Below are 16,360 nucleotides of genomic sequence, written 5' to 3' on the forward strand. Positions count from 1 at the left end.
CATTTGAATAGGATATTTCACTTTCAGAGGTTGCTATTGTTTGTAATATGACTTGGAAATCTCTGTAAGATTCGAAATGCTGCGACAGAAAACCCTTAAGGTATTAAATGTGTTTCACATTTCCGTGTTGTTATTGTTTTGTTAGTTTCAATTTATTAAAAGTACTAGGATAGAATAGGTATATAATTGTTCTTAGGGATTTCCGTTTCTGATCCATTAATTACAGATGGCGCTAATGCTCTATTTAAAATGTCCAATCAAAAATGTCCAGAAACTGTCATAAAAATATGATTTATTAATGTTTTTTCCACTTTCACTGATGTCGATTTGTAACCAGCATCTGTTCTATCCATAGACACCAAACATGCATTAATTTTCAGAATTGTAACCCCTTAAATGCTGGTTTGTTTGCATAATGCCACAGGTGTTTTTTTTCTTGTGTATTAGATTCTTGGGTGTGTCAGTTAAGAACAACGTTAATTTTGAGGCATTTATATTTTTATGTAGTGTTAGATTTAAAAAAAAAAAAAAAAAAGTATATGCCAAATTTGATTAAAAAAAAAAAATGGCACAATCTAGTAAAAAATAGTACAAATTTGACATTTGAAGCCTTGCCGATAGAACAAATGCCTATCAGCAAATATTGCATAATTTTATAGTCAAATGCCCCTGGGTTAAAAAATTGCAGTTTCAATGTGGACATTTTTGTCCTTAAGGCTTAAGCTCCTGAGTGTGACTATTTTTTTTTGTACGGAAAGTAAAATAGATTTTTTTTGAAGGAAATGATGGTGAAATATTAATATTTCGATAAAAATAAACACCTGAGCCAAAATGTATGCAGTTGGCATTGACACAGGCACACTTACAACAACAACAACAAAACTCAAATGGACAAGAATGTCCATAAGGTCGCACAAGGGTTAAGAATGAAGAAAAATAATAACTCTTTTAACTTTTTTCCTTTTTCTTTCTTACTTTATTGTGGGAAATTGATATCTTACACCTATTTGATTTGCACAAAGGCACAACTTACCCCTGTTCTTTACATTCAAATCAACATACCAACAAATAATAGAAAAACTTAAAACAGATTCAATAAAACATCGGCTAAAATCCCTTTCTTAGATTTAAGTTTGAGATTTTGGGCTTTTAATAATAACTAGTAAGAAAACATACAAATGATACAGTTAAGTCTTTCTTTTATCGTACTTTATCTATTTGTGTCAATAGATTTCAATTACAATTACAATACATATTTTCTCCTACACTGAGTCATAAATCTCCACTTCAGCAACACTTTACATTTGTATTCCTCTCTCTATTCTGAAGCTTTTTACAGAGGGATGTTCTTATATAATAACCATGATTTCATACAGTTTATTCCCCAAAAATGGTACAAAATATTGTTTTCTGAGTTATGGAGTGACAAAAATAAGATACCCAAAATCCCCTCTGTAAAAAACATTTGACTCTAATGTTTCCAAAAAAATTAACAAGAATTTTGAAACTGACTTCATCCAGTGTTTAGATTTTAGTACTTAGAAATGTATGCAAATGAGCGCATATTTCATTAAATAATGCTCATTTGCATATTAAAATTTGACATTTTAGAAAAATTGTAATACAAAAAATGTTTGCAATTGTCAACGTAATCAATCAACCGGTTAAATAAGGTGATAACTATTAGTTAATTATTATTTTTTTTAACCCTATTTACATTTTTTCCAAAGATTTCAAAGGCGTCACACCCCAGGACTGTTTGTTATGTGCCCATATTTGGTTATGTTCCTGTTCCAGTTCTGGTTATGTCATTATTAGTTGATCCTCCTCACCTGTCTGTATCCACTTTAGTTGGAGTCTCTTTAGTTTCCCTTTGTCCGGTATTGAGTGTAGCTTTGCTCTTGTGGAATTATCAAAGTTTATAGATTTCCTTCGTCTTCGTGTTGTATAAATCACGAGTGTATCGAAAGGAAAAAGTGCTTTTAAGTTGAATATAGCAATATAATAAATAGTAATGTAATGAGGTCCAAAGACATAACACTTGATGCCTCTTTGATTTATTGTTTATTTTAGCAAATCTGCTTTTCCAAAGAGAAATTCATGTTCAGTGAAGCTCCTTCTTCAACAATCACACATTCAGCGATAAATGCTGGAATATTCCCATCGGTTTACAAATGAAGACAAGCATTAAATCATCAGGAAGAGCTGAAATCTGCAAATCTGAGTTTATTAAAGAGGACAGAGAGAAGATGAGAGATCCTGAAGATTGGTTTCAGTTGAGTGTCTGGATTTACCGATTGAAGACTTGCCTTTGTGTTGCGCCTTTCTTACTCACCAATAAAGTTAAAGAAGTTACGTATGAAGTTATTTGTTTGATTTACCCAGTGACACAAGTAGTTGAAAATTATTTTGGAGACATGGAGACTGCATGCGTCTTTAGTTACTTAGAGGAAGAATGCAAGAAACGCTTCTTTTAAAGGATTGTGCATTAACCCAAATGTTTTGAATTGATATTGAACATCTGATATTTTAAATCTAGAAAATTAATGATTTAATGCTCTGGCAAAGATTTTTGTTGCATGAAAGTAAGAGTTTGGAGCAAAATTTGGTGACTAATTTAATAAGTATGTGAAATACCATATACACAAACAAAAACAAAACACTTGAAGTTACACCTGTCGCATGAATAAAAAAAAAAAAAAACTATGCAATTGTCAACAAAAACATCTTTGATAAAACACTGAAAGTGTGATTTGGTGATTTAGTTTGTCCCGCGTCCCATTGGATTGTTTGGAGAGGGCGGGGTTTGTGACGCTCTGGCTTACACTGAAACATCCCACTATGCAATCACTGTAATGCAGAAGAGACAGTAAAACATATACTATTAGAATGCAAAAATTATGAGGATGATAGGGTAGAATTAACGACACAAATCAAAGAATAAAATATGATACTTGAGTATATATTGGGAAATACATCTGGGAAGGTGCACAAGGTATTAATAAATTACTTAAAAAATACTGGGTTAATTGAAAGAATTTAAAATGCATATGCAATCCAAAGAAGTCTTTTTTATTTTTTTATTTAGTTTAAGTTAGTTTCACCGTCCTCAACGCCATTCTACTGCCCACACTCCTCTCTAAGTGAGGTGCCAACCGCCATAAAACCTGAAAGAAGAAGAAGAAGAAGAAGAGGAGAGATGACCGGAATGGATGGTGGAGAAGTAGAAATGTTAGAAAGCAACTGGAAAGTTGTAGAAAGTCGGAAAAGGAAGAAGTCGTGGGGTCAAACTCCTGGACAGCAGACTCAAAGACCTAAAGTAGAGCATAAGGTAAAGCTGCAATTCGTGGCAGAATCAGATAAAACAGCTAACCCATTTAAATTAACAAAGGCATTGAATGAAGCCATAGGGGAAATAAGTGCAAAAATATTGAGAGATGGTAGTCTAACTATAAAATCAGCAAAAATCAGCACTGGGCCTAAAAACGCTAATGGGGAAAAAAAAAGATAGCATGCACTATGTTTGGTGTTAGGATATCAGGAGTATCAACAGATATATCAGCAGAATCTATTAAGGAAAAGTTAACAGGAGCAAAATTAATTGATGAGAGGAGATTAAAACATGTTAAAGAGAAACAAAAGTTCGGCAGTCTATCAGTCATGATTCAGTTCGATGCAGAAAGGCTCCCAGAAAAAGTATATCTGAGTAAGACAATATATTCCACCGGCGATTAGATGCTTTAAATGTCAGAAATAATCCTCAGGGCAGCTGGGAAATACTTGAATGCAGAAGAAATTACGGTAGAACAAATAAATGAGAAATTAAGGGCACAAGCAACTAATTCGCAGACAGTATGTGGTGGATCTTAATGGTGGGAACAATAATTCAGTGGAAGTCTTTTAGCAAATGGACAAGAGTTTAAGAAATTCATCTCAGACAAAAACTGATAAAGCTCATGTTATTTGTATTCAAGAATCATGGCTTAAACCACCCTTGAGTTTTGTACTGAATGGCTATATGGCAGTTAGGAAAGATGTTTCTGAAGATATGAAGGAAATAAGACAACACCCAATTAGAGAAAATTCTAGATCACTAGCCAAAAACTAGTACATGCTCTATAGGGAATTAATCATACCTCTCCAGGAAAGGATCAGACATCTATCAACAAATACATTACTTACAATATTAAGTCTTTACAACAAAATATGGAGGCAAGGGGAATTACCATATTCATGGAAATTAGGGATAATCATACCAATAGCAAAGCCTGGGAAGGACCCTTCAATACCTAGCAATTATAGGCCAATTGCTCTGACGTCTAACTTGTGTGAAATTACGGAGAAAATGGTAATATCTCGATTAAATTATTTTTTGGAATCAAGGAAACTAATACACGAGCAACAAAGTGGGTTTAGAAAGAGACGTAGCACATGGGATGCAATGATATGTTTAGAAAATGAAATCAGGAAAGCTCAAGTGAATACAGAAATGGTCATAGGAGTGTTTTTCGATATTGAAAAAGCCTATGGAAAGAAGGCTAGCGAGCATGATATTAGCATGACTAGCAAGTTGCTAGCATGATTTTAGCAAGACTAGCAAGTCGCTAGCATTATTTAAGCAAGACTACCAAGTCGCTAACATGATTTTTAGCAAGACTAGCAAGTCGCTAGCATTATTTTAGCATGACTAGCAAGTCGCTAGCACGATTCTAGCATGACAAGTAAGTCGCTAGCATGATTGTAGTTTGACTAGCAAGTCGCTAGCATGATTTTAGCACAACTAGCAAGTCGCTAGCTTGATTTTAGCATTATTTTAGCATGACTAGCTAGTTGCTAACATGATTTTAGCATGACTAACAAGTCGCTAGCATGATTTTAAACATGACTAGCAAGTCGCTAGCATGATTTTAGCATGACTAGCAAATCGCTAGCATGATTTTAGCATGACTAGCAAGTCGCTAACATGATTTTATCATTATTTTAGCATGACTAGCAAGTCGCTAGCATGATTTTAGCATTATTTTAGCATGACTAGCAAGTTGCTAACATTATTTTAGCATGACTAGCAAGTCGCTAGCATGATTTTAGCACGACTAGCAAGTCGCTAGCATGATTTTAGCACGACTAGCAAGTCGACTAGCATGATTTTAGCATGACTAACAAGTCGCTAGCATTATTTAAGCAAGACTAGCAAGTCGCTAGCATGATTTTAGCATGACTAGCAAGTCGCTAGCACGATTCTAGCATGACAAGTAAGTCGCTAGCATGATTGTAGTATGACTAGCAAGTCGCTAGCATTATTTTAGCATGACTAGCAAGTCGCTAGCACGATTCTAGCATGACAAGTAAGTCGCTAGCATGATTGTAGTTTGACTAGCAAGTCGCTAGCATGATTTTAGCACAACTAGCAAGTCGCTAGCTTGATTTTAGCATTATTTTAGCATGACTAGCTAGTCGCTAACATGATTTTAGCATGACTAACAAGTCGCTAGCATGATTTTAAACATGACTAGCAAGTCGCTAGCATGATTTTAGCATGACTAGCAAATCGCTAGCATGATTTTAGCATGACTAGCAAGTCGCTAACATGATTTTATCATTATTTTAGCATGACTAGCAAGTCGCTAGCATGATTTTAGCATTATTTTAGCATGACTAGCAAGTTGCTAACATTATTTTAGCATGACTAGCAAGTCGCTAGCATGATTTTAGCACGACTAGCAAGTCGCTAGCATGATTTTAGCAAGAATAGCAAGTTGCTAGCATGATTTTAGCATGACTAGCAAGTCGCTAGCATTATTTAAGCAAGACTAGCAAGTCGCTAGCATGATTTTAGCATGACTAGCAAGTCGCTAGCACGATTCTAGCATGACTAGCAAGTCGCTAGCATGATTTTAGCACGAAGAGCAAAATCAAGATTTTTTGTAAAATTCCTACTGTAAATTTATCAAAATGTAATTATTGATTAGTAATATGCATTGTTAAGAACCTAATTTGGACAACTTTAAAGGTGATTTTCTCAGTATTTTGATTTTTTTTGCACCCTCAGATTCCTGATTTTCAAATAGTTGTATCTCGGCCAAATATTGTCCTATCCTGACAAACCATACATCAACGGAAAGCTTATTTATCGAGCTTTCAAATGATGTATACATCTCAGTTTTGTAAAATTTAACCTTATGACTGGTTTTGTGGTCCAGGGTCACATATGCACAACATAAAAAATAAAGTAGATTTAATTAGAACAAGCTTTGGCAATAGAAAGGAAGATACAATAATTTCTCGCCTGAGAATTGGACATACAGCACTAGATAAATCACTCCAGTTGACAGGGAAACACGACAATGGACAATGTAGCAAATGTGGTCAGCCAGAGACTATAGAACATGTCGTTTTTCATCGCGGGGCATACAATAGAGAAAGACTACAATTTAAAAAATGACTTGATGCAAATAGGAATCAACACAATAAATATGGAAAATGTTCTAAGTGGTTCATATAAAGGATATGAAGTATTGCTTCATTTTTTAAAATCAACAGATCTCTATTAGAGAATTTAGTTTTATTCTCCTCTTCTCATCTCCCCCCAGTAGATGGCGATATGCACCAAAGTTGGATGCCAACCGCCATAACTGAAGAAGAAGAAGAAGAAGAGAGTTACGGTGAGTCCTCTTCTCTGTTATTAGCTGTTTGCTCTCCTGCAAGTCTTATTTCGTGTGATTAAATCTGAGGATAACGAATCTGAGGTAAAGGCCAGCTCTTCTGAATATGAATAGTGCTGTAGTAATGTAATAGATAATGTGTGTTCAGTGCAGAAAGGAGACTTTTACTCTAGAAATGTTCTTCCGGCAACAACAGTCATTGTGTCTAATGTTCCTCCGTTCATAAAAGATGAGTGAAATACGGAGTTGTTCAGGACAAATAGTTTCACGAACGAGAAAAGTACATCTCAGTTAGACACTGTCTTGTTTTCATCAGCTGAATAACGTTAAAATAAACAACAGCAGCAAGAAATATGAGAGGAAAGCGAGTTAATTTCATTAAAACCTGTTTAGTTTGTTCGTCTGAATGATCGTTTCGATGTTTGAAGGGATAATGTTGCTAATACAGAATGTAAAAAGGACTGATATCAAGTCTGGCTGCTATTTCTCTTTTGAAATGTAGTTTTGGCTGATCAAATTTGTTATAGTCACTTTTAAGACATGATAAAGTTAGTTTTAATTCTGATATCAAAAAACGTCCAATCATTCATTCAAATGGAAGACTTTTCCAATGTTGTTGTAAACACTAGTGTTCAGACTGACTTACTAAGTGTGAAATACAACATTATGGAACGCGAGAAAATATATTTTGGAGGATTACAGCTTTTTTTCCCCCCACTATAAATGTTTTCTACTGTAGAATAGGGCTTAAATACACAATTTTGACCTTACTTTATAAGTGTACTACAAAAAATAAAAACAATTTCTGAATGTTTCTGCCTAGCTTTTGTGGCTCTGTGATTCCCAGCTAACAATTTTTGGTTCCCGGAACGTTCCCTATTGGTTAACCAGGAAAAGTTTTCTTGACATAAATTGAATGTTCCCTTTAGGTTAGGAGAACGTTTCGGGAAAAAAAAGAGAACCTACAGGGAACGTTCTTATTTGGTTCTCATATGGGAACGTTCTGTGTTTGCTGCGTTGGTGGTCCAGCTGTGAAATTACAGAGGGCCAAGCAATAGATTGGTGAAAATGTGACACTGGTTCCCTCTATTCATTGTTTATTTTGGCTTTTCCACACAGAAATACATCATCAGTGAAGCCCCTCCCACAACAATCACATCATCAGTGAAGCCCCTCCCACAACAATCACATCATCAGTGAAGCCCCTCCCACAACAATCACACATTCAGCAGTAATCCGTGTATCAGTGAAGATGAGCGTCAAATCCTCAGGAAGAGCTGAAATCTGCAAATCTGAGTTTATTAAAGAGGACAGAGAGAAGATGAGTGATCCAGTACACACTAGAGATGCTGAACAACAAACAGGTTGGTGTTTATTCTTTATTAATAATGCTGACCATTATAAAGCTTCAGGCAGGTTTATTTGTTGGAACAGTCTGTAGATTAAAACCCATTTACATCAAGTCTGTTCTAGAAGCCAAAACTGATTTCTATAACTGTATTTCGACTTTATTTTCGTAGTATTTCAACTTTATTCTTGTATTTCGATTTTATTCTCGAAATATTACAACTTTACTCAAAATATTTCAACTTTATTCTCGTTGTATTTCAACTTTATTTTCATAATATTTAGACTTTATTCTTGTAGTCTTTTACATTTATTCTCATAGTATTTCAACTTTATTTTCATAGTATTTTCGACTTTATTCTTGTATTTTGAAATTATTCTCGAAATATTACAACTTTACTCTCGAAATATTTCGACTTTATTCTCGTAGTATTTCAACTTTATTTTCATAGTATTTAAAATTTATTGTCATAGTATTTCGACTTTATTGTAGGATTTTGAATTTATTCTCGAAATATTACAACTTTACTCTCGAAATATTTTAACTTCTCATTGTATTTCGACCTTATTCTCGTAGTATATCGACTTCATTCTCATAGTATTTTGACTATTCTCGTAGTATATCGACTTTATTCTCGTAGTATTTCGACTTTATTCTCGTAGTATTTTGACTATTCTCGTAGTATATCGACTTTATTCTCGTAGTATATCGACTTCATTCTCATAGTATTTTGACTTTATTCTCGTAGTATTTTGACTATTCTCGTAGTATATCGACTTTATTCTCGTAGTATTTCGACTTTATTCTCGTAGTATTTCGACTTTATTCTCGTAGTATATCGACTTTATTCTCTTAGAATTTCGACTTTATTCTCGTAGTATTTTGACTATTCTCGTAGTATATCGACTTTATTCTCATAGTATTTCGACTTTATTCTCGTAGTATTTTGACTATTCTCGTAGTATATCGACTTTATTCTCGTAGTATTTCGACTTTATTCTCGTAGTATTTCGACTTTATTCTCGTAGTATATCGACTTTATTCTCTTAGAATTTCGACTTTATTCTCGTAGTATTTTGACTATTCTCGTAGTATATCGACTTTATTCTCATAGTATTTCGACTTTATTCTCGTAGTATTTTGACTATTCTCGTAGTATATCGACTTTATTCTCTTAGAATTTCGACTTTATTCTCGTAGTATTTCGACTTTATTCTCATTGTATTTCAACTTTATTCTCATTGTATTTCAACTTTATTTTAATAATATTTAGACTTTATTCTTGTAGTCTTTTACATTTATTCTCATAGTATTTCAACTTTATTTTCATAGTATTTTCGACTTTATTCTTGTATTTTGAAATTATTCTCGAAATATTACAACTTTACTCTCGAAATATTTCGACTTTATTCTCGTAGTATTTCAACTTTATTTTCATAGTATTTAAAATTTATTGTCATAGTATTTCGACTTTATTGTAGGATTTTGAATTTATTCTCGAAATATTACAACTTTACTCTCGAAATATTTTAACTTCTCATTGTATTTCGACCTTATTCTCGTAGTATATCGACTTCATTCTCATAGTATTTTGACTATTCTCGTAGTATATCGACTTTATTCTCGTAGTATTTCGACTTTATTCTCGTAGTATTTTGACTATTCTCGTAGTATATCGACTTTATTCTCGTAGTATTTCGACTTTATTCTCGTAGTATTTCGACTTTATTCTCGTAGTATATCGACTTTATTCTCTTAGAATTTCGACTTTATTCTCGTAGTATTTTGACTATTCTCGTAGTATATCGACTTTATTCTCATAGTATTTCGACTTTATTCTCGTAGTATTTTGACTATTCTCGTAGTATATCGACTTTATTCTCTTAGAATTTCGACTTTATTCTCGTAGTATTTCGACTTTATTCTCATAGTATTTCGACTTTATTCTCGTAGTATTTCGACTTTATTCTCGTAGTATTTTGACTATTCTCGTAGTATATCGACTTTATTCTCGTAGTATTTCGACTTTATTCTCGTAGTATTTCGACTTTAATCTCGTAGTATATCGACTTTATTCTCTTAGAATTTCGACTTTATTCTCGTAGTATTTTGACTATTCTCGTAGTATATCGACTTTATTCTCATAGTATTTCGACTTTATTCTCATAGTATTTCGACTTTATTCTCATAGTATTTCGACTTTATTCTCATAGTATTTCGACTTTATTCTCATAGTATTTCGACTTTATTCTCGTAGTATATCGACTTTATTCTCATAGTATTTCGACTTTATTCTCATAGTATTTCGACTTTATTCTCGTAGTATTTCGACTTTATTCTCGTAGTATTTCGACTTTATTCTCGTAGTATTTCGACTTTATTCTCGTAGTATTTCGACTTTATTCTCGTAGTATATCGACTTTATTCTCGTAGTATTTTGACTATTCTCGTAGTATATCGACTTTATTCTCATAGTATATCGACTTCATTCTCATAGTATTTTGACTATTCTCGTAGTATATCGACTTTATTCTCGTAGTGTTTCGACTTTATTCTCGTAGTATTTTGACTTCTCGTAGTATATCGACTTTATTCTCGTAGTATTTTGACTATTCTCGTAGTATATCGACTTTATTCTCGTAGTATATCGACTTTATTCTCGTAGTATTTCGACTTTATTCTCGTAGTATTTCGACTTTATTCTCGTAGTATTTCGACTTTATTCTCGTAGTATATCGACTTTATTCTCGTAGTATTTTGACTATTCTCGTAGTATATCGACTTTATTCTCATAGTATATCGACTTCATTCTCATAGTATTTTGACTATTCTCGTAGTATATCGACTTTATTCTCGTAGTATTTTGACTATTCTCGTAGTATATCGACTTTATTCTCGTAGTATTTTGACTATTCTCGTAGTATATCGACTTTATTCTTGTAGTATTTTGACTTTATTCTCGTAGTATTTCGACTTTATTCTCGTAGTATTTTGACTTTATTCTCGTAGTATTTTTGACTTTATTCTCATTGTATTTCAACTTTTCATAGTTTTCATAGTACTATTTTCATTGTATTTCAACTTTATTCTCGTAGTATTTCGACTTTATTTTCATAGTATTTCGACTTTATTCTTGTAGGATTTTGAATTTATTCTCGAAATATTACAACTTTACTCTCAAAATATTTAGACTTTATTCTCGTAGTATTTCGACTTTATTTTCATAGTATTTCGACTTTATTTTCATAGTATTTCGACTTTATTTTCATAGTATTTCGACTTTATTCTTGTAGGATTTTGAATTTATTCTCGAAATATTACAACTTTACTCTCGAAATATTTTAACTTCTCATTGTATTTTGACTGTATTCTCATAGTATTTCGACTTTATTTTCATAGTATTTCAACTTTATTCTCATTGTATTTCGACTTTATTCTCATAGTATTTCAACTTTATTTTCACAGTATTTCAACTTTATTTTTCCCAGTATTTCAACTTTATTTTCATAGTATTTCGACTTTATTCTTGTGTGATTTTGAATTTATTCTCGAAATATTACAACTTAACTCTCAAAATATTTTAACTTCTCATTGTATTTTGACTGTATTCTCGTAGTATTTCGACTTTATTTTCATAGTATTTCAACTTTATTCTCATTGTATTTCGACTTTATTCTCATAGTATTTCAACTTTATTTTCACAGTATTTCAACTTTATTTTCATAGTATTTCGACTTTATTCTTGTATGATTTTGAATTTATTCTCGAAATATTACAACTTTACTCTCGAAATATTTTAACTTCTCATTGTATTTTGACCGTATTCTCATAGTATTTCGACTTTATTTTCATAGTATTTCGACTTTATTCTTGTATGATTTTGAATTTATTCTCGAAATATTACAACTTTACTCTCGAAATATTTTAACTTCTCATTGTATTTTGACTGTATTCTCGTAGTATTTCGACTTTATTTTCATAGTATTTCAACTTTATTCTCATTGTATTTCGACTTTATTCTCATAGTATTTCAACTTTATTTTCACAGTATTTCAACTTTATTTTCATAGTATTTCGACTTTATTCTTGTATGATTTTGAATTTATTCTCGAAATATTACAACTTTACTCTCGAAATATTTTAACTTCTCATTGTATTTTGACCGTATTCTCATAGTTTTTCGACTTTATTTTCATAGTATTTCAACTTTATTCTTGTAGGATTTTGAATTTATTCTCGAAATATTACAACTTTACTCTCGAAATATTTTAACTTCTCATTGTATTTTGACTGTATTCTCGTAGTATTTAGACTTTATTTTCATAGTATTTCAACTTTATTCTCATTGTATTTCGACTTTATTCTCATAGTATTTCAACTTTATTTTCACAGTATTTCAACTTTATTTTCGTAGTATTTCAACTTTATTCTTGTATGATTTTGAATTTATTCTCGAAATATTACAACTTTACTCTCGAAATATTTTAACTTCTCATTGTATTTTGACTGTATTCTCGTAGTATTTCGACTTTATTTTCATAGTATTTCAACTTTATTCTCATTGTATTTCGACCTTATTCTCGTAGTATTTCAACTTTATTCTCGTAGTATTTCAACTTTATTCTCGTAGTATTTCAACTTTATTCTCGTAGTATTTCGACTTTATTTTCATAGTATTTCGACTTTATTCTTGTAGTATTTTGAATTCTCATAGTATTTCGACTTTATTCTTGTAGTATTTTGACTTTATTCTCGAAATGTTACAACTTTACTCAAAATATTTCGACTTTATTTTCGTAGTATTTCAACTTTATTTTCATAGTATTTTGACTTTATTCTTGTAGTATTTCGACTTTATTTTCATAGTATTTCAACTTTATTCTCGTTGTATTTCCACTTTATTCTCGCAATATTACAACTTTACTCAAAATATTTCAACTTTATTCTCATTGTATTTCAACTTTATTTTCATAGTATTTCGACTTTATTCTTGTAGTATTTTGACTTTATTCTCGAAATATTACAACTTTACTCAAAATATTTCGACTTTATTTTCGTAGTATTTCAACTTTATTTTCATAGTATTTTGACTTTATTCTTGTAGTATTTCGACTTTATTTTCATAGTATTTCAACTTTATTCTCGTTGTATTTCCACTTTATTCTCGCAATATTACAACTTTACTCAAAATATTTCAACTTTATTCTCATTGTATTTCAACTTTATTTTCATAGTATTTCGACTTTATTCTTGTAGTATTTTGACTTTATTCTCGAAATATTACAACTTTACTCAAAATATTTTGACTTTATTCTCGTTGTATTTCCACTTGATTCTCGTAGTATTTCGACTTTATTTTCATAGTATTTCAACTTTATTCTCGTTGTATTTCCACTTTATTATCGAAATATTACAACTTAACTCAATATATTTAAACTTTATTCTCGTAGTATTTCAACTTTATTCTCGCAATATTACAACTTTACTCAAAATATTTTAACTTTATTCTCATTGTATTTCAACTTTATTTTCATAGTATTTCGACTTTATTCTTGTAGTATTTTGACTTTATTCTCGAAATATTACAACTTTACTCAAAATATTTTGACTTTATTCTCGTTGTATTTCCACTTTATTCTCGTAGTATTTCGACTTTATTTTCATAGTATTTCAACTTTATTCTCGTTGTATTTCCACTTTATTATCGAAATATTACAACTTAACTCAATATATTTAAACTTTATTCTCGTTGTATTTCCACTTTATTTTCGTAGTATTTCAACTTTATTCTCGCAATATTACAACTTTACTCAAAATATTTCAACTTTATTCTCATTGTATTTCAACTTTATTTTCATAGTATTTAGACTTTATTCTTGTAGTCTTTTAAATTTATTCTCATAGTATTTCGACCTTTTTTCGTAGTATTTCAATTTTATTTTCATAGTATTTCAACTTAATTCTTGTAGTATTTCAACTTTATTTTCATAGTATTTCGATTCTATTATTGTAGCATTTTGAATTTATTCTCGAAATATTACAACTTTACTCTCGAAATATTTTGACTTTATTTTCGTAGTATTTTGAATTTATTTTCATAGTATTTCGACTTTATTCTCATTGTATTTCGACTTTATTCTCATTGTATTTCGACTTTATTCTCATTGTATTTCGACTTTATTCTCATAGTATTTCAACTTTATTCTCATAGTATTTCAACTTTTTCATAGTATTTCGACTTTATTGTTTTAGCATTTTGAATTTATTCTCGAAATATTACAACATTACTATCGAAATATTTCGACTTTTCTTGTAGTATTTTGAATTTATTTTCATAGTATTTCGACTTTATTTTCATAGTATTTCAACTTTATTCTCATTGTATTTCGACTTTATTCTCATTGTATTTTGACTTTATTTTCATAGTATTTCTACTTTATTCTCATTGTATTTTGACTTTATTTTCATAGTATTTCGACTTTATTCGCATTATATTTTGACTTTATTCTCATAGTATTTCAACTTTATTTTCATAGTATTTCGACTTTATTGTTTTAGCATTTTGAATTTATTCTCAAAATATTACAACTTTACTCTCGAAATATTTCGACTTTATTCTCGTAGTATTTTGAATTTATTTTCATAGTATTTCGACTTTATTTTCATAGTATTTCGACTTTATTTACACAGTATTTCGACTTTATTTTCATATTATTCCAACTTTATTTTAATAGTATTTCAACTTTACTCTCGTAGTATTACAACTTTACTCTCGAAATATTTAGACTTTATTCTCGTAGTATTTTGAATTTATTTTCATAGTATTTCAACTTTATTTTCATAGTATTTCGACTTTATTCTTGTAGTATTTTGAATTTATTCTCATAGTATTTCGACTTTATTTACACAGTATTTCGACCTTATTTTCATAGTATTCCAACTTTATTTTAATAGTATTTCAACTTTATTGTCATGGTATTTCAACTTTACTCTCGTAGTATTACAACTTTACTCTCGAAATATTTCGACTTTATTCTCGTAGTATTTTGAATTTATTTTCATAGTATTTCGACTTTATTTTCATAGTATTTCAACTTTATTTTCATAGTATTTCTACTTTATTCTCATTGTATTTTGACTTTATTTTCATAGTATTTCGACTTTATTCGCATTATATTTTGACTTTATTCTCATAGTATTTCAACTTTATTTTCATAGTATTTCGACTTTATTGTTGTAGCATTTTGAATTTATTCTCGAAATATTACAACTTTACTCTCGAAATATTTTGACTTTATTCTCGTAGTATTTTGAATTTTTTTCATAGTATTTCGACTTTATTTTAATAGTATTTCATTTTTATTGTCATAGTATTTCAACTTTACTCTCGTAGTATTACAACTTTACTCTCGAAATATTTAGACTTTATTCTCGTAGTATTTTGAATTTATTTTCATAGTATTTCAACTTTATTTTCATAGTATTTCGACTTTATTTTCATAGTATTTCGACTTTATTCTTGTAGTATTTTGAATTTATTCTCATAGTATTTCGACTTTATTCTTGTAGTATTTTGACTATATTCTCGAAATATTACAAATTTACTCAAAATATTTCAACTTTATTCTCGTTGTATTTCGACTTTATTCTTGTAGTCTTTTAAATTTATTCTCATAGTATTTCGACTTTTTTTCGTAGTATTTCAACTTTTTTTCGTAGTATTTCAACTTTAATTTCATAGTATTTCAACTTTATTTTCATAGTATTTAGACTTTATTCTTGTAGTCTTTTAAATATATTCTCATAGTATTTCGACTTTTTTTCGTAGTATTTCAACTTTATTTTTCGTAGTATTTAAACTTTATTTTCATAGTATTTAGACTATTCTTGTAGTCTTTTAAATTTATTCTTATAGTATTTCGACTTTATTTTCATAGTATTTAGACTATTCTTGTAGTCTTTTAAATTTATTCTCATAGTATTTCGACTTTATTTTCATAGTATTTCAACTTAATTCTCGTAGTATTTAGACTTTATTTTCATAGTATTTCAACTTTATTCTCTTAGTATTTAGACTTTATTTTCATAGTATTTTAACTTTATTCTCGTTGTATTTCTACTTTATTCTCATAGTATTTCGACTTTATTCTTGTTGTATTTTGACTATATTCTCGAAATACTACAACTTTACTCAAATTATTTCAACTTTTTTCTCATTGTATTTCAACTTTATTTTCATAGTATTTAGACTTTATTCTTGTAGTCTTAAATTTATTTTCATAGTATTTTGACTTTATTCTTGTAGTATTTTGACTATATTCTCAAAATATTACAACTTTACTAAAAATAT

At 30.0% G+C, this 16,360-nt stretch overlaps 1 protein-coding gene across 2 annotated transcripts in view; it reads left to right on the forward strand.

Annotated features, from left to right (window-relative positions):
• Positions 1-16,360, forward strand: part of LOC141326762 (uncharacterized) — a 133,847-nt gene that overhangs the window by 115,116 nt on the left and 2,371 nt on the right. Inside the window, exon 1 of one of the 2 annotated variants that reach the window (XM_073835301.1) lies at positions 7,824-8,026. The exons of the other annotated variant lie outside the window; for it this stretch is intronic. Within the exon in view, the coding sequence (XP_073691402.1) occupies positions 7,915-8,026 (112 nt within the window). The 5' untranslated portion in view covers positions 7,824-7,914. Of the gene's footprint in view, positions 1-7,823; positions 8,027-16,360 lie in introns of those variants that run through there. 2 annotated transcript variants of the gene reach the window in all.

Source organism: Garra rufa, chromosome 1 (assembly GCF_049309525.1).
Source record: "Garra rufa chromosome 1, GarRuf1.0, whole genome shotgun sequence".
In the NCBI taxonomy this organism is placed as follows: Eukaryota; Metazoa; Chordata; class Actinopteri; order Cypriniformes; family Cyprinidae; genus Garra; species Garra rufa.